The sequence below is a fragment of the Monopterus albus genome, unplaced genomic scaffold (genome assembly GCF_001952655.1).
Source record: "Monopterus albus unplaced genomic scaffold, M_albus_1.0 scaffold37.1, whole genome shotgun sequence".
In the NCBI taxonomy this organism is placed as follows: domain Eukaryota; kingdom Metazoa; phylum Chordata; class Actinopteri; order Synbranchiformes; family Synbranchidae; genus Monopterus; species Monopterus albus.
In genome coordinates, this window is record NW_018127917.1 from 69,850 (window position 1) to 92,809 (window position 22,960).

Below are 22,960 nucleotides of genomic sequence, written 5' to 3' on the forward strand. Positions count from 1 at the left end.
CACACACACACACACACCAACACATGATTTGCACAACACACACACATGCCAACATGATTTGACCAAACTCAGGACATCTGTTGAAGAATGAATTTTCTCTTCCTACCATTTCATTTATGATGCAAACCACTGTGTAGACTTCAAGCCAGGACGGTCATACCATGTTGTGAATCTAGTTCATTTAATGTAGTCAGACTGAGGGACACTGTGCTGCTTTCTTTTTTTAAAAATTATTTTTTTAGATTTTGTGCAGAACAGTGTGACATTGGAGATGAAAAGGGGGGGGAAGCTTTAGTATTTTTAATTTATGTTTTCGCAAATGTCTTAATAAGCAATACGCTGCACAAAGTAGAGTGTGTTTTCCAGCCGGACGAGCTTTCTCTCTGGAGGGGGAACGGTGAAAGCAGAGAACCGAGAGTGAGAGGTGAAATGGGAGGAGGAAGGGAGGGAGGGGTGGTGGGGTATTTAATATGGGGTTAAATGTCTATGTATATTTAAAAAAAAATAAACTCTGCGACTGACTAGTGCCACCTGTGTCTACTGTTTTTGACAGACATCTAGAATAATTTGTGTTTTCTAGTAGTGAATGGATGTTTTGGTTAAAACAAATTGTCATAATGTCAGAGCCGTGTCACTAGAGACCGCACATAATGACATACAACGAAGAAGGCAGCTGAATAATAGTCACAAAAAGAGAAATTCACTTAGATTGGCATTCTTACAGACTGTAGGCAAATAGGCTTGAGAGAAGTTATGATGTGGTTCCCCCCTCTTTTACTACACCACTGAAACTGCTCAGTGGCCAGAAACAGACAGTTTTTGGTTGTTCTGCAAATGCTAATGTCAAGCTGTGAATGTCAAGTGTGGCACTGCTGAAAAAGAAAATCTATACTCTGTAAATACACTAGCTAAAAATAGTGAGGAACTATATACGTATATACAGTATATCTCACCAGCAGAACAGCCAGTCAGATCTGCAATACACTGGTCAAAATGTCAAAAGAATTTGCTTAAGGTGAGATTAAATAAATAAAAGAAAAAGGATTATGGCTTGATCCTGAAGATTCAGTGGCTTCTACTTAATGGGGTTACTGTATATGTTGTGTAACATAGAAACATAGAAACAAAATTTAACAAAAACAGCTCATATTACTATAAATGCTATTTATTTTATTTGTCAGCTGATTATACAACTACACACTGCATGTTCATTATGTTCCTGGCAGTTACTTCATCTCATCTTCTGTTTCTCTCCCCTAAATGCAGTTTTCCTCTTATTGCTTTGAATACATATTGTAAACACAGAAAATGCAGCTAAATGGCATTAAATTCCACTTGAGCCACATTTTAAGAACTAAAGGAACCCATCTTGTTTAAGGTAGAATAACCATTTTAAAACAATCAATCCACCAATGTGTCTCAGCCACCAACCTATACAAGCACACATTTACACACCAGTGCTACCCCTAAGTTGTTTCAACAGTGGCTCCAAGGGCTCTGATGGGTGCCTAATGCTGTAAATGTTAAACAGAGTGGAAGGGGCTGGATAAAGCCAGCAGACCCTGAGAGACCTGTGTTTACAAGACCTATCAAGATTTTTATTTGCCATTTATGCAGCCTAGGCAGATAGGAAAGGCAGGAGAGCCTGAACATGAACAAAGCCAAAGAGACGAACCCATGTAGTACAAGAATGAGTTTTAATGGTTTTTTCCCATCTCTCTCCCCATAATGTGAATTTGTAAAATGGCTAATTTGACCAGGTTTCTAGCCTCTACTGACACTCCTCTTTTGTGAAAGCAACACTTCCCAAATCCTGACCTGGCTTGTAAGACGGTCTCTAAGTCTTTTCTGACCCCAGTTGGCAGATTCTGGAATTGCAGCTCAAAATCCAAGTCTAGTAGTACTTGAACCTGCAACTGCATGCGACTGAGCTCCTTAAAGTACATGCATATTTTTGGTGAGGTGCATTTTCTGTTTTTGAGAAATGCTTTCAACTGAAGACCTTGACATATTAAATAGATATTTTAAAAGGTTTGTTTACCTGCAGATTAGGTACAGATAATTTGACATCTTTGTAGCTTTGTTACTTGCTTATAATCACATACAGTAATAAAGTGCTCGGAGGTACCGCTGCTTAATGCTCCTGTCACATGACATAGTATTGGTACACACCTATTGTTTTTAAAACTAGCACGTCATTCTCCCTAATTGATTGTTGAAGCAAAATGTTCAGTGTTTGACCTTTAAATTTTAATATCCTAAAGCTGTCATAATGAGAAAAATTAGACCTTTCAAATGTTTCCCATAAAGATTAGTAACCTGCAGAAAAGTTTCAAATTTAGATTATAAACTTTTAATCTGTGTAAGTGAAAGCAAATTTTGACTGTTGGTGTATGTGTAAAAAAAAAATAAATTGAAGTGCTTCACACATAAATATTTTAATCTTGTGCCAAAGATAGAAGAGTTAATTTATGTTATTGTTTGGTGATGGTCTTTGTTTGCTGATTCCCAAATACCCTCACTTAATTTACCTATAAATAGTCATATCATGGCAGCAGATTGCTGTCTTTAAAAAAAAAAAAAATCCCTGAGCAAGTTCAGCGTCTTCCTCCGTCCTCCTCTTTGTCTATATGACATCAACCAGTGTGTGGGCAGCGCCCTCAATGGCCTGGCTCAGGACTGACAGGTGATCGTGCACTTTGTCCCAGTCACTAGCCTGGTCTGATGACTGGGCGTTGGCATAGGCATCAGCCAGACCTGGGAAGGTTGGCTTGCCGGCACTGCTTGAGGCCCACAAAACATGCCTGTGTAACACACAGAGAAGATTGATGTAACAATGAAAAATCAACAGAAATGTGCTAAGTCACAATGACACAAATAATTGCTGTTACTAACCCTAACACGGCATGAGATCAGGGGTTTAAGACAGAGTACAGTGCCCATAGCAAACCACAGATGACATATTAACTCAGTTTTGCCTGCGACTTAATTCTGGCAATCATTTTCTGTATACCTGTATGCATCTACAGTATATACCTGTATCCATATTTATCTTGGAAAGCCAGAGGGTCCAAGAAAGCTCGGTCCAGTAACATGAGCTGGTCGTTGATCCCTCTGACCTTCAGCGGTCTAAGAAAAAACATACACAGAGGAAGAAAGAGGGGGGTAATTGGAATTTATTGGTATGTATATGACAAAGGAGATATGTTTTTCCTGTGTGTGTGTGCACTTACATTTCATTTGCCAGGTCTGTAGTGCGAATCACCTGGTCCAAATGAGCAGCTGCACTGCGGAAGCTGGCCACTGCACGTTTTAGTGGTTCTGAAACAAGACACAGATCAGGTTTGCCTTCTCTAAAGCCCTGTGACTGGTAAGTCTGAGGTGTAGCCTCAGTTTATTATTATGCCTTCAGGTTTTTCCTGCTACAAAGAGCATTGTTAACACCAAAGTTCAAGTCAGAGACACTGAAGCATCTCCTGTGTTGTGTTTACCCATGGATATATGCTTAGCTTGAAGCTGATGTTGATATAGATCTACTGCAGTCTTGAGGTAGTCCTCCAGACTCTCAGCATAGTCACTGCAGTTTATTGGCAACACCAGGCTGTCGGCCAGTCGGATCAAGATGTTGCCTGCTGTCCTGGCAACGGCCTGGTGGCTGAAGAACCCTGAAAAAAGAGGTGGGAGAATAAAATGTTATATACTATTGTTAGGAAAATTGTTTGTGGTCTTTTCATTTGTCAACAGAAGCTGTTGGCTGAGAAATACAAGGCTTTTTGTTCAAATATATCAAATGGTATAACATAAAATAAAACACACAGATTTATAGCTGCCATTACATCAATTTAAAAAGATACGATATCTGATAACAAAGAAGGTGACACTGCTCACCTGGATCAATGAACTTTGAGGCATAGTCAAAGGAGTCATATGCTGTGTGGTATGCAGGGTAAATTCGAGCATTCGTTTTACTCTATGAAAAGAAAAATATCCGTATGACTGGAGTTACAGTATGTGACTGAGATAGTTCAGTTCAATTCTGATTTCTCTTGAAATATGCAGCATATACAGGTGTAAGTATTACAATATACACTTTCTTAGGAGAATATTACCATTAGGCTAAAAAGCTCTGAAGCCATAGTTTACAATGTTTTCAGCAGTATTTAAGGCTGGCATGTTCATGTTTCTGGCCACTTTTCCCAGATGTTTCCCTGCATGTTAACATGTTCAGGTGGAGTCTTTTCCCAGATGTTTCCCTGCATGTTAAATGGTGTGTTTATGAGAAAGTCTTTCATACCCTGTCATATGTGTATGAAATATCAATGGAAGTGATTCCCAGGTAATGCACAAAGGCAGCGTAATCACTTCCTGCACCTGTCATAGATCCCACCCTGTCAAAAGAAGACAACAAATAAAGCATGTTTCATTAAGGGCATGGTGGTCCTAAAACTTCTGAGGAGTAACCATAGCTCATTACCCAGGAATGATTCCATGGGCTGGGCTTGTCCTGTTGGAATACTGTATCCAGTTGTCATACACAGACTTGGAGTCCAGTCCAGGTGCACTGACCTGAAGAACAATTATACCATGATGTGAAAGGGTCTTGGTGGTGTGGGGATAATAGTTTTATTCAAGTTAAAATGTTAGAGGAAAACACCTCAGCTGACCTGAGGTCATTTTTAATGAGCTCACCTGTTTTGCTGCTGTGAAGATGACATTCTGTACTGATGGCATCCCTGAAGCTCTCAGGGTGGCATTGGCTGAAGAGTGGTAGATGAACAAATGCTTTGCATTAGCATCATTATTACAAATTCTTCATTTTCCATTTTTTTCCCAAACCATGTAGTTTAGGAAGTTTGTGATCATTTGTGCACCTACAGTACAAAGGCTGCATCTGTTCAGATGAGGCCAACACTGACGCCATTACAGGCCATCAAATATTGTTATTTACTCCTGGAAGGTAGTGTAGGTGCAGCTTCTTACCAAAAACAGCTATGTCCACATTGATGTAAGCAACGGTGCGTTCACTGAGCTTGGTGTAGTATTGCTGGGAAAAGACAAGCTCAAGTTCAGTTTTACCACTGTAACTGTGTATTCAAGCAATGTTTAATATGTCCTGGAAACTAGTAGTAAAATAGAGAAGGGTCATCAGCTCAGTAAATGATTTAATAACGCGTGTTATACAGTACAGGACTATTCATCTCAAGTTTGTTAATGTTAGCTAACATTAGATAACATTAGCCATCACAAGATACCGGTCATACCAAACCAAGAAACAAGAAATGAACAGGAAACAAACTCCTGAGTATATAAACTGAGCAACAATGCTTTTTTTCTTGTCTTTTCTTATGAATTCATCTTTTGATTTGTAAAGTGAAAACTGGTGTTTCAAAACCTCTGTAGTTATGCTTTTAAAACAATTTATAACTGTATTAATGTACACATTTATTCACTTGGCATTATGTCTAATCTTGTGGATTAATTGCAAATCACCTCTGTGTATTCTGTCGATCCAATAAGACCGAACTCCTCTGCTCCCCAGCTTCCAAAAATAATAGACCTGCGAGGCCTCCATTTGCCTGCAACATGGAGGGACAGAGATGAGATTTTTATCCAACAGCATATAGAATACAATCAGAAAGCACTCTGACTCTCCTCACCCTGCTTGACCATCATGCCCAACACCCTGGTCAATTCCAGCATGACTGATGTCCCACTGCTTGGGTCGATAGCACCATAAACCCAGCTGTCTCTGTGGTTCCCATAGATCACATACCTGTCTGTGGAGATATGCACACGGGCAGCCACAAATTACTCGCAAACTGAAAACACATGACTTACAATCACTGATTTGGACTTAGGCACCAGACTCACCTGGCTCAACACTCCCTCTGATAACTCCCATCACATTTGAGGAGTTCTTCAACTTTTCATAGTTGAAGATGTCCAGCTTAACATCACTGGAACAGAAGTTCAACTTTACAAGTATGAAGCAACAAGAAAGAGAGTCAGCTAGAGAAACAAACTTCCCACTGCACTACTTCATCTCATTTTGAGTAGATTGCAGTCACTCCTTTCAGTTATTTTGCTAAAATAGTTGCATTGGTCAGTGTGAGTTACCCGTAGCTAAGATTTCAGTGCAGCTAATGCCTGAATTTGTCTGCCAGTTGACTACCTGTTGTTGAAAACAGATGTTTGTTTGAACCCCGGGCCACCAAAGTTGTAGGTACAGTTGAATGCTCCCTGCCATGCAGCTGGAGCTGCCTCTCCACCCAGTTCACTGAAATGACCAAAATAAAAAAACTAGAATTAGCTCATAACTAACTGTTTTAGGTTGTGGCAATTCTACAAGCAAAATTATCTATTTACAGACCAGATTAATTTGTAGGCATCTTCAAATCCAATTGGCTGAATTGGAATGGGAGGGATCCCTGTAATGTTCTCCACTGGAATTCGGTAGGTTTCCTCTGTAAAATAATGAATCATCAGTTTCTAAACAATTTATAGAGAAATACAAAAGTGACCTGGTTTTATCTTTATGCATAACCATTTGTAGCTGTTGTATAAACCCACCCCACTCTACCCCCCTGATAGTACTGAGGCCAAAGTGCAGCAGTAGTACACTACACAATAACATTGAAACCATTTGCACTATACAAATTGCTGGTTACCTTTGGCAGCCAGGTAGGGTGTGCGTAAGTCTCCAAACTGACTGGTAAAGGAACCTCTCTCCACACCTGAGGGTGGCATGTACCAGGAGTGAGGATACGTGTCAGTTTCTGACATCCGACCATCGTTGATGTCCAAAGGGTCTGTGTAGACAAGCACGCCAATGACGCCATAGGGTGCTGCATTGATGGCCTGTGGAATTTGATAAATAGAAGTATTACTCTACACATCTGTCTTTTCACCAGTATGTAGCAGGTATCGCACCTTAGTAGCTTTGCTAACCACTGACAGTGACAACACTGACAATGAACATGTGACCTGCACGCTTGCCCAAACTTTTTAATTGCTTCATATTTGCCTTTATGGTCTTTTTTCACGGTGTTGACTTTCAGTGTCATTTGAATTTTGTTGGATAATTATCATTAGCTGATAGACAGTAGAACAGGATTCAAGGCGTGGTATTAAATCCTAATGCTGATTGCTGATTTGTACAATATAAAGAGTCGCAAAGTCAGTGCTTCACTTATACTTGAATAAGTAAATATATTAAAGATGTGTAAACCTCTTTCATCAAAATCTACCATTGCATCATTTATTAAGATTCTAATGTATATATATGTTATACTATATATAACACATAGTTATGTATTCTTTGATAAGAGTCTAGAAGTCAGACACTAATGAAAGTAGTTAGTAACTTACTTTATCTGCTCTTCCTGCTCCACCATATCTGGTGATAGCGATGGTTCCCCTGAGATCCACAGTCTGGTTCAACAGCTTATAATCACTGGGTTTCCCCTGATTGGCATAAACCAGTTTCCCCTAAAACCATCAGAAATGTCAACACTCTGTTAACAGCAGCAACTCAAGAAATGACCCAGTGGGCCTGTGCCAGGACTTGGTGATTTTTAAAAAATCTCTTTATGACATATGTTTATAAAAAATATATAGATTGTCCTTTTTAAGATTCTAAAAGATCTTCAACAATTCCTCCCCAAATCAACACTTTACCCATTGCGAGTCCTTTCACTAGACTATTGTTCTTATCTGATATTTCAAATAAAATGCAAGCAAAAGACTCTGGATTTATTTCCTTGTAGCAGCCTCCTGTTTCATTGCAGCTCAGATGGGCTCCTATTGGTTTATGAACTCAGACTAGACCATAAATTGTAACTGCACCACTACTCGATAAGATTTTCAAAAGGTTTTAGCCTTGAAGATGTCATATAAGTTGGGAAATACATTGTGTGGCACCAGAAATAAATGTGGCTTTTACCCAAGTGTGAAACAGCTAAGAAATTTTAAATCCAAGTTACTGTTCTTTTATGTTTTCCCCCTTTTCTTTTTAAGGTTTTCACTTTGTACAGTTTTACTTTTAGTGTACCACCACTAAACCATAGTTCACAGCAGGTCCTGACCCTGGTCTTGAGTCAATCAGAGAAATTAAGAAAAGGGGTCTCAAAGGTAACAGGTGTGTGGTTATTATAGATATTCTGTGGAATATTTGAAAGTGAAAGTAAGATATTATATAGGTATTTTATGATTTCTACATTTTTTCTCTTCAGTCATGCCTTGGTCATCTCTGCTTGGTGCTATGTAATACAGACCCCTGTAGAGGACAAACTTTACAGTTAAGGATACATAGCGATGTAGCTTTTTACCTTTGGGTGTCCAGCAGGAGAGTATGCAGCATATGGCTGAACCACCTCGGTGTCATTTTGGTCTGCTGAAAGCTTCTCTTTTTCTCTGACAGTGTGCAGCACAGTATCAGACGGGCTCACTGAAAGTAAAAACTCACTGTGACTGGGCTGTTACCAAATACATGCAATTGAACCTGGCAGAATAACCTCCTCAGTGTTAGACATCATGAAAATTTTATTAAAATCTTTCAGATTCAATTAGATTATCTTCAGTTTTTGTAGGAAGTTGGCTTGAATATGGAATGTAATATTATTTCTGAATAAGTTGGTGTTGTTGCAGCATGATGGGAAATATGAGGCGGGGTTAAGGAGTCTGGCTTTCCTGGGATAATCATGCAGATGTTACAGATAATATAATACAGTTTTACTGCAGCTGTCAGTGCACAAGAACATGATCACCCCATTCTTATTTCAACACACCAACCTGTTGACTCACCTACAGTGACTTTATTGGGGTTTTTGGGGTCAGGGAAGGACAGGTACACCATGTACTCCTCTCTCCAGGCCTGGTCCAGACCGGTTTCAGGGTCCTGCCATCTCTTTAGCATAATCTGCACCGTCTGCTCGTCTCCACGTGTGGTGGCCATGTGTGGTACTTTGGTCAACTCCCTGAGAAGGAATTCAAGGATAAAGAAAAACTGGATTCGGTAATACAGTGTGTTATCTATTGTACTAAAATTGCTTCCTTGAGAAAACACAAAGAGATCATGAAACCCGTTGAACTGTGTCTCTACTATTAAAAAATACTTTAAGAATGCATTATAGTAATGGAAAGAACCTTGTGATATTAAACCAATCCAACTAGACCTCATAAAGATGCAAATTATCCTTAATTCCTTTAAACTGAGAGACTTCAATGTGAAAACCGAATAAACCTCCTTGTATCTTTGGTAATAAATGGCTGACAGAACCACAGTTTCATCATCAACTCACCACAGGTTTTTCTCAATCTGGATGTTGTCCACAGCAGACAGGAACGTCTTGATGAAGCTCTCATCCACATCCTTCACCACATCCTGCACCCAGGACGGTGCCGAGTTGCTGCTCTTAGTGATACCAAAGTGCCCGATTAGGATACCAACAGTCAGTACAGCAGCAGCACACAGAACCCCAATCAACACCTGCTTGATCATTCTCTTCCCTGGAATGAGCTCCTCTTTAAAATAGTTCACCTCCTCTTTGCGTTGAGTCTTGTGCCTGATATTGTGCTTTCTCTAAAGGTCAGCCCTTTTTTCTTAAGTGAGTATTGCTTATGAACCCAGGTTTATGTAAGAGAAAACCATTACACCTGATCCCACTGATGATGACTGCAGTGCCAGTGAAGCTGCTGAAGTGACCTCCCATAAAAAGAGGCATGCTCGTTGTAAAGTTTACTTATTAATGTTTGCAGATGGGATGGACTTTATCCCTTTCTGAATGTGTGAGGGAGTTTAAAATCATTTTGTTTATTTTTTGCTATTGTTATACCCCAGTTCTTATATTGGACAGATCTGAGTAAGGAAGGAGTCCGTCTTTCTTGATTTTAGTGCTGGTTTATTTAAAAAAAAAAAAAATGAATAAAGATTACAGAGCACAATCTGGGTTGTTCCTCCTTCAGACAAGCTGTTGGAGAAGAGAGCAGAAGATCCCGGAAACACAGAGCCTAATACATTTATAAGATTTGGGTTAACCCCTTACACAGATGAAGTCCGTCCAGCAGACTCCATCTCTTATCTAGAGCTCCACAGGCTTGGAGCAGTTGCGTATTACCTAGTCATAACAAAATGAGGTAGCTTGATGTGTGTGAATGTTGTTACGTGGTGCGTAACTAAAACAATCATTCAGACATAAATCTAACACGAGATTAATACAAGAAAACAATTGGTGTCAAGGTACACTTATCAGAATCAACATTGTCTTCTAACCTTGAAGCAAAGCAGACTAGAGCAGGCTTTGAATCTTACTAAACTACATTACTAACACATTAAAGCCTAACACATTAATGCCTAATAATTATTTGACTGATTTATTCATTTTTAACACTATCAATAGTTTATTTCTGGGGTAGCATGGTGGCACACGGCAAGAAGGTTCCAGGTTTGAGCCCGGGCAGACCCAGTGTCTTTCTGTGCGGGGTTTATGTGTTTTCCCTGTGCCTGTGTGGGTTCTCTCCGGTTAGTCCAGCTTCCTCCCACAGTCCAAAGACATGCAGCTTAGGTTAACTGGCGACTCTAAATTGCCCATATTTGTGGGAGGGTGTGGTTGTCTGTGTGCGGTTAGTCAGTAAATACGTTTGATACGTGATAAGCTGACCCGAAGATGGGTCAGATGGGTTAATTCATTTATTTTTCCAATAAATTCCGGTTTTGTAAAAATTCGATTAATTTTAGTTAGTTCATTAAAATGTATTTAAGTGTGTGCGAGCGGTCAGAACGAACTGGATCTCAGAAACAGAAACTACGGCTTTTTAAATCAATGGCATATATTATTACATCTCATGACAACACGGAACTTCCTGGTCACAGTGGATGTTTCGTTCTATTTCCTGTCTCAGTACATTGTCGCTCCTGCTTTGCTGTCCAAGTGTAACCATGATGGAGTGATAGCCTACAGTAATGGTACTTCCGGGACTGTCTTCTGCAGACGTAAAAATACGTAGTTAAATTTTACTCTTACTTCCGGGACTGTCTTCTGCAGACGTAAAAATACGTAGTTAAATTTTACCATCTCTAATTCACAATCATATCACCACAGCTGGAAGTATTGATGATGCACTGAAATGACCACAGCCGATATGTGTCACAGTGGACAACGTTCCCCCTTGTTTCTCCCAGCATGCACTTCCTACTGCTTAATGTTTCACTTTCACTCCTGAATTATTTCTGATAGAACTGCGTGCAGAAGACAACACGGTAAGTTGAAATATTATGAAATACAGTACACAGCTGACTAATGTTAAGAACGGAAAATAAAAGCATCATAACGTCTCAGTTTTATGTATATAGTTAAGGTTTTGAGACCACGAATGGATGGAAATATCGAAAGTATGTTTTCGTCAGGTCACCATAGGGTTTATTTTCTTATTTAGGCTTCTGTGTTGCAGCAGTAGTTTGATTAAATATGCAGCTATCAATGTGTTTCTTTTTATAAACATGAGATGTATTAAAAATATGACACTGACGAAGAAATGATGCTAGTTAGTGTCTCAATGGGCTGTTAACTTAGACCTGGTTGTTCCCTAATAATTATCTTTGTCCTCAAGAACTTGGGAGATAAGATGTGTGCTCAAAATAAAATTAAACCAGAAAATGCACAATCAAGCTATAGTATTTCTGAATACAATCATGCATTTGTATGATATTTGTACTACAGGTGAGAGCATTTCCTGCTTCAGACGTCACCATGTCAGTGGCTCCTCTCCTGCTGCTGCTGCTGTTCGCTTCCCTTTCTCCCTCTTCAGGAGCACAGCTACCAAATCAAGGCCAAGCCCAAGATGTCCCCATTGCCACCAACGGCCAGGTGTTCCCCTGGGACCGCATGCGACTTCCCAAAACTGTATCGCCACTTCACTATGACCTGACCATCCACCCCAATCTGACCACCCTTGACTTCACTGGTGTTGTGCGTATCCTGCTAGATGTGCACGAAGACACTGACACCATCATTCTCCATGCCAAGCAGATGCAGATATCCAATGCACTGCTCCTGGCACCTGAAGGCGTGAGACCTCTTGGGGTGTTGGAGTATCCTCGTTTCCATCAGCTTGGCTTGCTGTCAGACTCAGTGTTGATCAAAGGTAGGAAGTATGAAGTTCAGCTGGAGTTTGCTGCCAATCTGTCTGACAGCTTCCATGGTTTCTACAAGAGCAGCTACCGCACCAGCAGCGGGGAGGTCCGGTAAGACCATTAAACTTATTTATTCCATTTTATTTAAGGTGCTGTGTGTATGTAGCAGTTCACCATCATCAAATCATTACCACATAAATTTTGAGCCATTCAAATAAATACAGTGATCAAAGAGCATGAGTATCAAGATTGGTGACATTTTACAAATGCATGTGAATGGATGACAACATAATTACCTGAGAAACAGCTGTACCATCAGTACTGGAAGTATAGGAAAGCCGTCTTGAAAAGTGTCTCACTGGTTATGTTAATTACAAATAGAACAAAGTTGGCAATAACAAATTGACATTCAAGATGCTACATAGAGCAGCTTTAAGTTTAGTTTGGTCTTCTGACAGCATTTTATGTTAAGTATGAAACTACTTTTATTTCACTATTACTGTACTTATTTACATTCTTAGCTCCTTGGCATCCACGCAGTTTGAAGCGACCTTTGCTCGTGGAGCCTTCCCCTGCTTTGATGAACCTGCCTTCAAAGCCAACTTCACCATACAGATTATACGAGAGCCGCGCCACATAGCCATATCCAACATGCCTAAGGTACACATGATGCACGAATATCAGTGGACTTTGTTATAAGTATAAAGGAGAAATTATTACTAATAAACACAGAGATCTGCCTTCATTGTTGCTGTCAGACTTTAATAATGAAATACACTACACAGTCTTGCGATTAAAGATACCAACTCACTGTATTGTGTCTGTAATGTACCTGTTGACCTCTACTTTCTTTTCTCCATTAGTCTCACTACACACCTTTGTTTCACAGGTTAAAACAGTGGAGTTGCCAGGCGGTTTGCTTGAGGATCACTTTGATACCACTGTAAAGATGAGCACTTACCTGGTGGCCTACATTGTGTCTGACTTCCTGTCTGTGAGCAAGACCACGCAGCACGGCGTCAAGGTGAGGATTACTTCTCTTAGAGATATTTGAAACCTTTTAACTGTTTTGGAGAGATGTTTGACTAGTAGTTGCTGGATAAGGTCAGTTATACTACATTACTTTATTAATAGTATTTTCAACACTCCACATGCAGAAACTAAAACCAGCAGTGAACTGCCTCTACTCACAGTTACTGTCTGTCAGTCTCCAACCTGGATTAGCTTATTTGTCTGTGCCACAGACCTCCATTTACTCTTGTTTTCTTTGCTGTAAAATGGTTGTTTGGGGCTTTTGGGGCAACATTGTTAACAGATATGTGGGTCTTGTGTTTCGTAATGAAGAAACGGTGCAGTGGTGTGTTTCACTGATGTGCTGTTAAACAACAGAGGTTTATGGCGCAGATGAACAAGCTGATCCAGGTTGGAGATATTAACCAGGAATAGAGGTTTAGTTGGTGTTAGTCTCTTTATAGGGAGTGTTGAAAATGATGTTAATGTAGAAAATGACTGACCATATCCCTTAACGTTAATACAGAAAAGCTTTTTCTTTGCTGTGATTCCCATCAGATTTCCGTCTACGCTGTACCTGAGAAAATCGACCAGACATCCTTTGCACTAGATGCTGCTGTCAAGTTGTTGGACTTCTATGATGATTACTTTGATATTCCTTACCCACTTCCCAAACAGGGTCAGTAGAAATATGTGTTACTACATTATTGTACCTGAATATCAGTAGCTTCAGTATGTGATTTTATGCTGTTTTGACTTACCAAGAGATTTATGTTGCATTATACAAAATGGTGTTGCTGTAATCAGTTTTGAAAAGAACTGGCAACATAATGCTGCAAAAAAGATTCATCATCTGTGGCTACCACTTTACCTTTATTAACCACTGAAAGTAGTGTGTGTGAGCTTTCATTTGTCTGTGGAAGCTGCGATTTGCATCACAAGTATGTCACATCCTTGTGATGGCAGGCAGGATAAATCAGGTCTAAGGCTTAGTGACATCACTTTTACTTTACAGCATGTGTATGTAAATTTAGGTTGAAGCATTTTAGTGTGCTAGTGTTCTGTGCCTGGACTAGTTAAAACATTTCTTTAATTTGGAATGAAAAGAGAACCTTTAAGAAAGCAAAGTTATTTTAAAAACAGGCAATATTTGGACCAGCATGTACCGGTATCATCTTTCGCTGTATCTATGTGCTTGATGTTGCTCTTTGCAGACCTGGCTGCTATCCCTGACTTTCAGTCAGGTGCCATGGAGAACTGGGGGCTGACCACCTACAGAGAGACCGGCCTCCTTTTTGACCCGGACAGATCCTCAGCTTCAGACAAACTGGGTATCACCAAGGTCATTGCCCATGAGCTCGCACACCAGGTAGCGGCACCTGCACCTGTTTTTGTCCATCAATAGTAGCTAAAAGATGAAGCATAAAAAAACTGGAGTATGTTGTTGTGGTTCTCCTTTCTGTACAAAATCAACATTGTGAGGAAGAATTGTGTGATTTTTTTTATGGGTTAATTGAAGCTGGGAGTCTACAGTGTCGACAGTGCAGCTTAACAGGCCCAAACATTTTAAGTAGCATTTGTTAATTACATCATATCCTTGTACCATAAGCTGTTCCTATGTGTTCTCCTGCTTATCCAGTGGTTTGGGAACCTGGTGACAATGGAGTGGTGGAATGACCTTTGGCTCAATGAGGGTTTCGCCAAGTTCATGGAGTTTATTTCTCTCGACATTACCTACCCAGACCTGCACGTGGTGAGAGCTGACTTGTATCTTAGTGGTCAGAGCAGACAAATCAGCCCGATCCTTTCACTTCCATGTCTGCTGTACAGTACAGCACAGCTTTTTCTCCTTCATACTCTCTCCTGGTTAAATTCAGAAATTATTTACTTCCATAACAATAAAGTTATTAATGTTACAATGTAGTATAGTATTGTACATTATCTGAGTAACTGTGATGTCATCAGCCTTTACAGTATTTTTAGACATTACAGTGGGTGTATTATTGTAAAACATGTTAAAATGTTGTTATGGGCGTCCTCCTTCCCCTCTCTTCCTCCCAGGATGACTTCTTCTTGGGAAAATGCTTTGAGGCCATGGAGGTGGACTCCCTCAGCTCCTCCCACCCAGTTTCTACCCCCGTGGAAAACCCCACACAGATCCAGGAGATGTTTGATGATGTGTCATACGACAAGGTCAGCTTCACTCTGTCAAAGGACCAGCAGTTATCACTTGAAGTATTTAATCACGCAACAGAAAGTATTTAGATGCCTATTTTCTTTTAGGGAGCATGTATTCTGAATATGTTGCGGGACTTCCTGACTCCAGAGGCGTTTGAGATAGGCATCATCCGATACCTCAAGCGCTACAGCTACCAAAACACTGTCAACAGCCACCTGTGGGAGAGCCTGACCAATGTGGGTGTTGATGGCACATTTACATCATAGACAATACTTTTGTTCACTGTTATGCTGTTTAAATTATAACATCAATCTATTTTAGTGAGGTGGTCACTCAGAGGTCAGAAAATTGTGCTGAAAATTTAAGGTCTAAACATCAGTTAGCTTAAGCAAATAGGACCAGCCATGTAAGTAATGCTTTTGGCCAAGATGCCGCTGCATAATGGTTAACATCTGGTCAAAGTGACCGGTTTCAGAAAGTGTCTGTTGATGTGGTGACACTAGATCTTGCATTCTTACTCAGTACTTAACATGGCCTGTCTTACTTATTTATTACCAGGTTTAAAACATTTGCAACCATTAGCTGAAGTTGCCTGTAAGCATCAGAATCTAAACGGTTATAACTTCTGGTAATGGTGTGTGTATTCCCCCACCAGATCTGCAACTCAGATGGTCTGGACGAAGGGCGAATGGAACACAAACAGTTCTGCTCCAAACATCACCTGTCCTCTGGAAGTTCTGTAAGTTCTCATGATTTGTAGCAACAAAGTGCAACAGAACACTCTTGCTAAGCAAATAGACCCCAGTAATTATAATGGCAATAAGATCAGCAAGTATGATAAACGGTACAGGATACTTGGCTGTTTACTACATAAATTCAATATTTGTGTGTGCATTCTGTATAAAGAAATGGTACGCTGATGATGAGCTGGATGTCAAAGCCATCATGGACACTTGGACGCTGCAGGAGGGCTTCCCGCTGGTCACTGTGGAGGTCAGAGGTCGGGAGGTCAGGCTCAGTCAGGAGCGGTATCTGAAGACAGACGACCCCTCCCTCACTGAAGGGTAAAATGTGCCATGGCAGATAACACTAGTATACACAAGTCTAGCACCAGGTGGTGACAAAGGATTGACATTTTACAACAAGCATTTAGTGAACAGCGTCCTTTTCACTTGCTAAATATACATCTTCAATATTTGTCACATTTTATTTTGCCAATCGTTAACATTGTTTTAAGGTTTTTAATTTTATTTTTTAACATTATCACTGGTTGTTGTTAGATTCCTGTGGCAGATCCCACTGACCTATAGAACCAGCGCCTCCGCCACCACTCACCGCTTCCTGCTTAAGACAAAGAGTGGTGAGTATGTTGCTTATTGTGATGCGGCTCATTTAAAAAAAAATATTGTTTATCCTTTCTTTCCTCTATTGTTTATCCACATACATAAAATTTAAATGATCTTAATGATTCATCATTATTGAAATAGGTCCTCTTCACTTCAGAATTTGTCTTTACTCCTCCTCCGTACAGACGTCTTGTACCTGCCAGAGGAGGTGGAGTGGGTGAAGTTCAATGTGGACATGAGTGGCTACTACATGGTCCACTACGCAGGCGAGGGATGGAAGTCCATTATCAAACTACTGCAAAATAACCACACAGCCCTGAGCAGCAACGATCGCGCCAGCCTCATCCACAACGTTTTCCAGCTGGTCAGGTCTGTTTAAAGACTGGAACCCGTGTTTATCTGGCATCAGCCAAACTGAAAATACTGTGAAATAAAATGATTGTCAAAATGGACAAAACTACAGAATGACGTTGCTTCTAATCAACATCATCCTGTGGTGTATGTTGCAGTATAGGGAAGGTGAGACTGGACACAGCACTGGAGCTGTCTCTGTACCTGTCCAAAGAGACTGAGATCATGGCTGTGACTCAGGGCTTTGGAGAGCTCGTACCTCTCTACAAACTAATGGAGAAGAGGGACATGGCTGCTCTGGAGAACCAGATGAAGGTTGGTGAAGGCAGATGAACATTCGCAGTGTGTCACTTGGGACAGACAGTGTCCCATGTATGTCAGTAAAATTGGTGACAGTTAAAGTTGAAACTAGTTGATGTAGTTTAGTTGAAGCTCTTGATTGAGGTGCATGTAACTTTATACCTTGGCCACTTGTGTTTCTCAGGGTTACATTGTGAATCTATTCCGGCGGCTGATTGATCGGCAGGAGTGGGCTGACTCTGGGTCAGTGTCTGAGCGAGTGCTGAGGAGCTACCTGTTGCTTTTTGCCTGCGTCAGGAACTACACTCCCTGTGTGACCAAAGCCACCCAGCTCTTTAACAAGTGGAAGGACTCTAACGGCAACATGAGGTTGGGGGCCACAGCTCTAAATAGCACCGTGATAGTTAAACAACTACTACCTGTGGTCTGAGTTGTACTTTGCATATTTCTATGTAAAGATAAACAGTTTTCAGTAGTAGTTTCTGAATTGAATGTCTTCACTGTTTCTAGCCTCCCTGTGGACATCACAATGGCTGTGTTTGTGATTGGAGCTCGAACACCAGAGGGATGGAACTTCCTGTTTGAGAAGTACCGCCATTCACTGCAAATGTCCGTCAGGAGCCGCATGAAGACTGCCATGGCTGTCAGCCCTCTGCAGGACAAGCTCAAGTGGTGTGTATATTTTGTAAACTGCAATACATCAGTAAATCTTCCTTAAACAAATGGGAATCATAATTTCCCTTGCTCTTTATCTACCTCTGGTTCTCTGTCTGCAGGATGATGGAGCAGAGCCTCCATGGTGCGGTGATGAAAACCCAGGACCTCCCAGATGTGGTCGTCACTGTCAGCAAGAACCCCCATGGTTACAAACTGGCCTGGGACTTCCTCCGAGCCAACTGGCATACCCTGATCAAGAAGTGAGTTGGGCCATCACTCATTTTTAAGCTACACCTGTTTAATCAGCCTCATTTACAAAATGGAGCTATACTTAAAACAAACGTGTCATCGTGTCCCTGACATATGATCACAGATTTGTACTTGTTTGCTTTTTATCAGGGAGGGAGAGAGTCGTGTTTTGCAATTTGTGCGAAGTTTTATCAGATGATTTCTAGTTAGATACTTTTTCATTTAGTCTGCCTCCTACCACAGATGCTGCCTACAAGCTGTCATGGTTAAAGCTGAGAAGAAGAGGGGAGAGAGCTTCTTTAAACTGCAGAGAGTTGATTCAAACTGATAACCTATGTTTTGTGACTGTGTGTCAGCCAGGACTGACTCATGATTGTAACATACTTCCTTGTCTACAAAGCACTTTCTAAAAAAAAACTCATATGGTGGCCCTGTGTCTTCACCTGTTTCTAAAGTTTACAGGAAGATGTTAACAGGTTTGAGTAGTCTGAACTTTGAATTATTTTTGACGTTGTTCGCTCTGATGCCACAGGTTTGACCTCGGCACCAACTCTTTATCATACATGGTGAATGGGGTGACCAACCAGTATTCTACCAGGGAGATGCTAAATGAGGTAAGCAAGGCTGTGTCCACTATATCTCCTGGGCTTTTATTACTTTGGATAAAAAGCATGGCCAGTTGAAACCTACTGATGTGTAGTTTTATTTTCCACCATTTGCTTTGATAGAAAATATTGAGACTTGTTGCTTGTTGCAAGCTTGTTCAGAGGATAAATCTGTGTATTCTGTGTATTTAAGTCTTTCTCCTGTGTGTGCGCTCAGGTGCAAAGCTTTTTTGGCTCCCTGACCGAGGAGACGGGTTCAGAGATGCGGTGTATCCAGCAGACCTATGAGACAATCGAGGATAACATCCGCTGGATGGACACCAACCTTCCTCTTCTGCAGGCTTGGCTGGACAAACATAGTCACAGAGTTGGCATGCATGTAGAGTTGTAGCTCCAGGGGACACAAAAAAATCTAGTGTGAATAACTATGTTGCTAAATGATAGTAAGGTCTAGACTTTACTTTGTAAAGTGGCACTATACAAATAAAACTGAATTGAATTTAATTGAATTAAAGGCAGAACTGCTAGAGGTGTGGATGCGAGCAGCATCTCCTGAAGTCAGACTTGACAAAATCACAGATTTGATGACTGTATACATGACGACAAAATTCAAAAAGCTTCACAATTGAACACCAGTGAGTTTCAGATACTGTGTGTCATTTCAGTGCATATTATTAATTTCCACAAACTTCACTGATCTGACTTGTGACTTGCAAAACAGTGCCACCTCTGCCCCTGTCTTGCATCTCAGTCAAGAGATCTAAGTAATTGGAGATTTACTTAAAGAACCCCCATATGGTAGAGGTTTGAGGAGGCAACCGATCAAACCTCAGTCATATGGTAGATCACATAGCTACCAGTTCAATATGACGAAATGGTTCCTCCTCACTGTTGTGGTTCAAAGAAGTTCACTGTTTTATCAAAAGACGTTTTTGTAGTGTAGCTTTCTAAAGAAAGCGCTCTGCAACAGACATGGCACCTGATCATTTATGCTCAGAGCTGTTGGAACTGTCTCTCTGTGTTTGTATGGGTTTGTTGTGGTGTGTATGTGTGTTGGGTGAACTTTTATCTGAAACTTAATGTTTGTAGGTAAGCGCAGTGTTGCAAGTCTGTCTGCTGTGTGAAGCTGAAGTATCACTGCAGATGGCAATAACCTACTTACTGTACAGTGTTGTACTACACAGCAGACACTGGATTTTTCTCAGATTTTAGAATGTACAAATGACTCCTGACAAATCAAACACACAATAACATATTTAATATTTCCTTAAAGGAAGAAGTGAAAACAATTCTTCCTGCCTCCAGCCTTCAGTAAAAATGATACAGACTGTGGGAATATTCACAAAAGCTTCCTAAATGACCATGGAAACAAAGAGAAAGCAAAAGAAAAAAGTCCATGAAAATGCACTATAAGGAATGTTTTGTTATAAAACCAATGTTTGTTTATTGAACTTTGAATGTCTTATTTTTGTGCTAATGTGAAATCTCTCTTTTGTAGCACAGAAGTCACCAAATCTGTTATTCCCAAAGAAAATATTTGTTGGTTAGATAAAATTTTGAACTAATAAAGATAACATTTCCTTAATTTCCATTTGCCTTTCAATAATTGTATTGTATTCTGTTACTTCCTGATACTAAGTTTAGCCCAGGGAGTGGTATAAGGGCAACCATTGTACCTTTTCACTTCTCTGATCATTAGGTCATATGCTATTAAGTTGTAAAAGTTATATTTCCAAATATGTGGTGTGATTTCATTTTTGTTTTGTCTATGCTCAGTCACATAAACACGCACACACAGTGTAGGCCAAACTACTCAAGGTGTATTTGAATTTAAAGGCTTAAAAGCAAACTCAGTTTTTATGAATTAGTTTCATCTGTCACGTGGCAGCAGTTGAATGTCGTTCTCTTATGCTCAGGAAGAGATTTTTCAAGTCTAGCAATTACCTCAGATGATGTCACTGTGAAATGTAGGATTTGGTATTTTTGGAGCTTGGAATTTTCAAATGTTTTAGGGAATAAAGCTCAACATATTTCACACTTTTGACTACTTTCTTTTTAATCTGTACCTAGCTAGTCCCCTGGTTTATGGATGTGCAGTTTCGAATAATAAATCCTTGAAGTACTCCTTTAAATCTGATTCAAGCTCCACTGATCCCTAATGTCAGAGCCCCTGTGAGAAACAATAAATTAAACAAAAAGAACAATGCCTAAATTTAATTTTAAAAAGTCAAATGAATGAATGAACCCTACAAGTTTTCCCCCACTTGAGTTAACAGTCATATTGCCCTTCCTGTGCTGCTCCTGTTTCTAAGGTGAATAACCTTTTAGCTGAGGCCTTGTGGAGAATGGCAGCTGTTACTTTAAATCTTCTGATGCTGCCATAAATTCCTCTGATGGACCTTAAGCACAAACTAATAAAACAAACTGTCCACCTGATAAAACACACATGCATTCATACTGTATGGAAGCATATATTGATACATGGAACACTTGAATGAAAGTTAAAAACTAGCTTGAACATCGTTGGTATAGAAAACAATACTTCAGTTTCTGAAAGTGTTTTAAGGCCTGATATACTGAATTTATATATATGCTGAGATATCCGCTCCCTCCTGTGCACGTACACACTCACGTATGCACCGCCCCCTCATCAGCACACCCGCAATAGCAATTGCACTCTGCTCCAGTGAGTTTGCCCTCACAGTCCTACACCTAAGCAGAGCTGTCTCTGGATTGAAGGTAAGACTCTGTAGCCCGTCTTTCTGCTTGTACTTCCTGATGATGAAACTTATTACTCTACTACTGCTGAAAATCGATGCAACAGTGCTGTTTATTTGTTTAGTCTATGTCTACAGATCTGGGCCCTGTTTAAACATTGCTCACTGACCACAGGTTTGTGAATTTTGACCTCACCTCCTGTGTACCAGGGATGCGATTTTTATAGTCTTCTTGTGCTTTTGTTTAATATATGGGCATATTCAAGTAGTAATTTACTACACCTCAAATTAATGTAGAGTTTTTGTTTCCCTATGAGTACAGATGAAAAATTGAGGAAATGGGGCTACAATTAGAGTCCAGGTAATGAACCCTAATCTCTGATCAGAACACGTGATAAACTTTGGTCACAGAGCCACAATTTCCACCTTCCGAGAAATAAACGGACAGCGTACGAACAGTGACAACTTGTTCACAGTGACTTGTTTGTACTGTAGCTTACCTGAGGCAAACTTGCTAATTTGGTCAGAGTGCCAGACTCGTGTGGAAGAACTGTGTCTGGAACATGTTTTGGGGAGTCCTGTCCCCCTTTTGTTATAGATGACATGAAGGCAAATTTATTTGTGACTCATAGGTGTTATTCACAATTAAAACTAAAGAGAGATCAGATCAGATACCATTAGAAGTTCTAACACTGGGAATGTTGAGAGTATGAATAAGAATTCTGGTCCTTTGTGGTGACATTTTTAGTTTTATTGAATTTCTCATATACAGTAGCTAACAAAAGAAAATACATTGTAAGAAATGTGTTACAAAAAGAGCCCTTTGGTTTATTCACAGTAGTAGTAGATTATGCTACAGTAAAATCCCTTTTTATTGAATATTTATGGCAATTTTGAACATAACTGCACATTGTATCTAGACCACAGACCCTGCTGTGTCAGGCTTTGCTTGTTGTAAGCATGTCAGTATTCCTGTTGATCACCTGACAGCTTTAGTGGACCAAATGTAATCATCATACATTTGGATTTTAACTCCAGTATGACATTATGGTGAGAAAGGTTCTTTTGTATGTGTTGACCGTTTATGTGTCTATTATCTTTCCTAGCAGCCAGCAGAGACAGGCAATAAAATATTCTTGGATGTGACGTCTAGAACATAACATTTATGCTTCTTAAGTTCAAGGTACATTTTCCTGCTGGTCCTTCACATGGGCCTATCCTCAACATGGGCCTACCTTAAAGTAGTCCAACAAGTCAAGCATGTCCAAAGCCTAAAATGTTAAGCTGCTATATCTCAGAAATGTTAGATAGTTAGGTAAATAAAACATTTAATTAGAGGCAAAATCAGTATTCAGTGTTCTGTGTGTTCCTTTTTAGGTTGGTACTTCACTTCCATTTTGGGACATCAAGGGTTT

The 22,960-nt window shown here is 40.1% G+C and overlaps 2 protein-coding genes across 3 annotated transcripts; one reads left to right on the forward strand and one right to left on the reverse strand.

Annotated features, from left to right (window-relative positions):
- Positions 1-36: 36 nt before the first annotated feature.
- On the reverse strand, positions 37-11,090 carry naaladl1 (N-acetylated alpha-linked acidic dipeptidase like 1). Of its 2 annotated transcripts, XM_020598185.1 has the most exons (20): positions 10,968-11,090; positions 9,300-9,412; positions 8,803-8,975; positions 8,328-8,446; positions 7,369-7,488; positions 6,669-6,858; positions 6,371-6,464; positions 6,173-6,277; positions 5,872-5,957; positions 5,658-5,777; positions 5,491-5,576; positions 4,981-5,044; positions 4,690-4,757; positions 4,475-4,566; positions 4,295-4,388; positions 3,889-3,970; positions 3,492-3,665; positions 3,234-3,321; positions 3,037-3,129; positions 37-2,804 (listed from the first exon to the last, which is right to left on the reverse strand). In XM_020598185.1, the coding sequence occupies exons 1-20, from the start codon at positions 11,070-11,072 to the stop codon at positions 2,627-2,629; spliced, it is 2,244 nt and encodes a 747-aa protein (XP_020453841.1). In that variant the 5' UTR covers positions 11,073-11,090; the 3' UTR covers positions 37-2,626. The 2 variants fall into 2 exon arrangements, with proteins under 2 accessions (XP_020453841.1, XP_020453842.1); XM_020598186.1 differs by lacking the exon at positions 10,968-11,090 and having other exon boundaries at positions 9,300-9,499.
- Positions 11,091-11,130: 40 nt separating this feature from the next.
- On the forward strand, positions 11,131-20,820 carry erap1b (endoplasmic reticulum aminopeptidase 1b). The gene is made up of 19 exons (XM_020598183.1): positions 11,131-11,257; positions 11,718-12,241; positions 12,652-12,790; positions 13,020-13,154; positions 13,700-13,820; positions 14,356-14,510; positions 14,781-14,894; positions 15,203-15,334; positions 15,425-15,556; positions 15,976-16,059; positions 16,227-16,384; positions 16,601-16,680; positions 16,852-17,035; positions 17,176-17,332; positions 17,502-17,686; positions 17,828-17,989; positions 18,094-18,234; positions 18,756-18,837; positions 19,046-20,820. The coding sequence occupies exons 2-19, from the start codon at positions 11,748-11,750 to the stop codon at positions 19,217-19,219; spliced, it is 2,829 nt and encodes a 942-aa protein (XP_020453839.1). The 5' UTR covers positions 11,131-11,257; positions 11,718-11,747; the 3' UTR covers positions 19,220-20,820.
- The last annotated feature ends 2,140 nt before the right edge of the window (positions 20,821-22,960 follow it).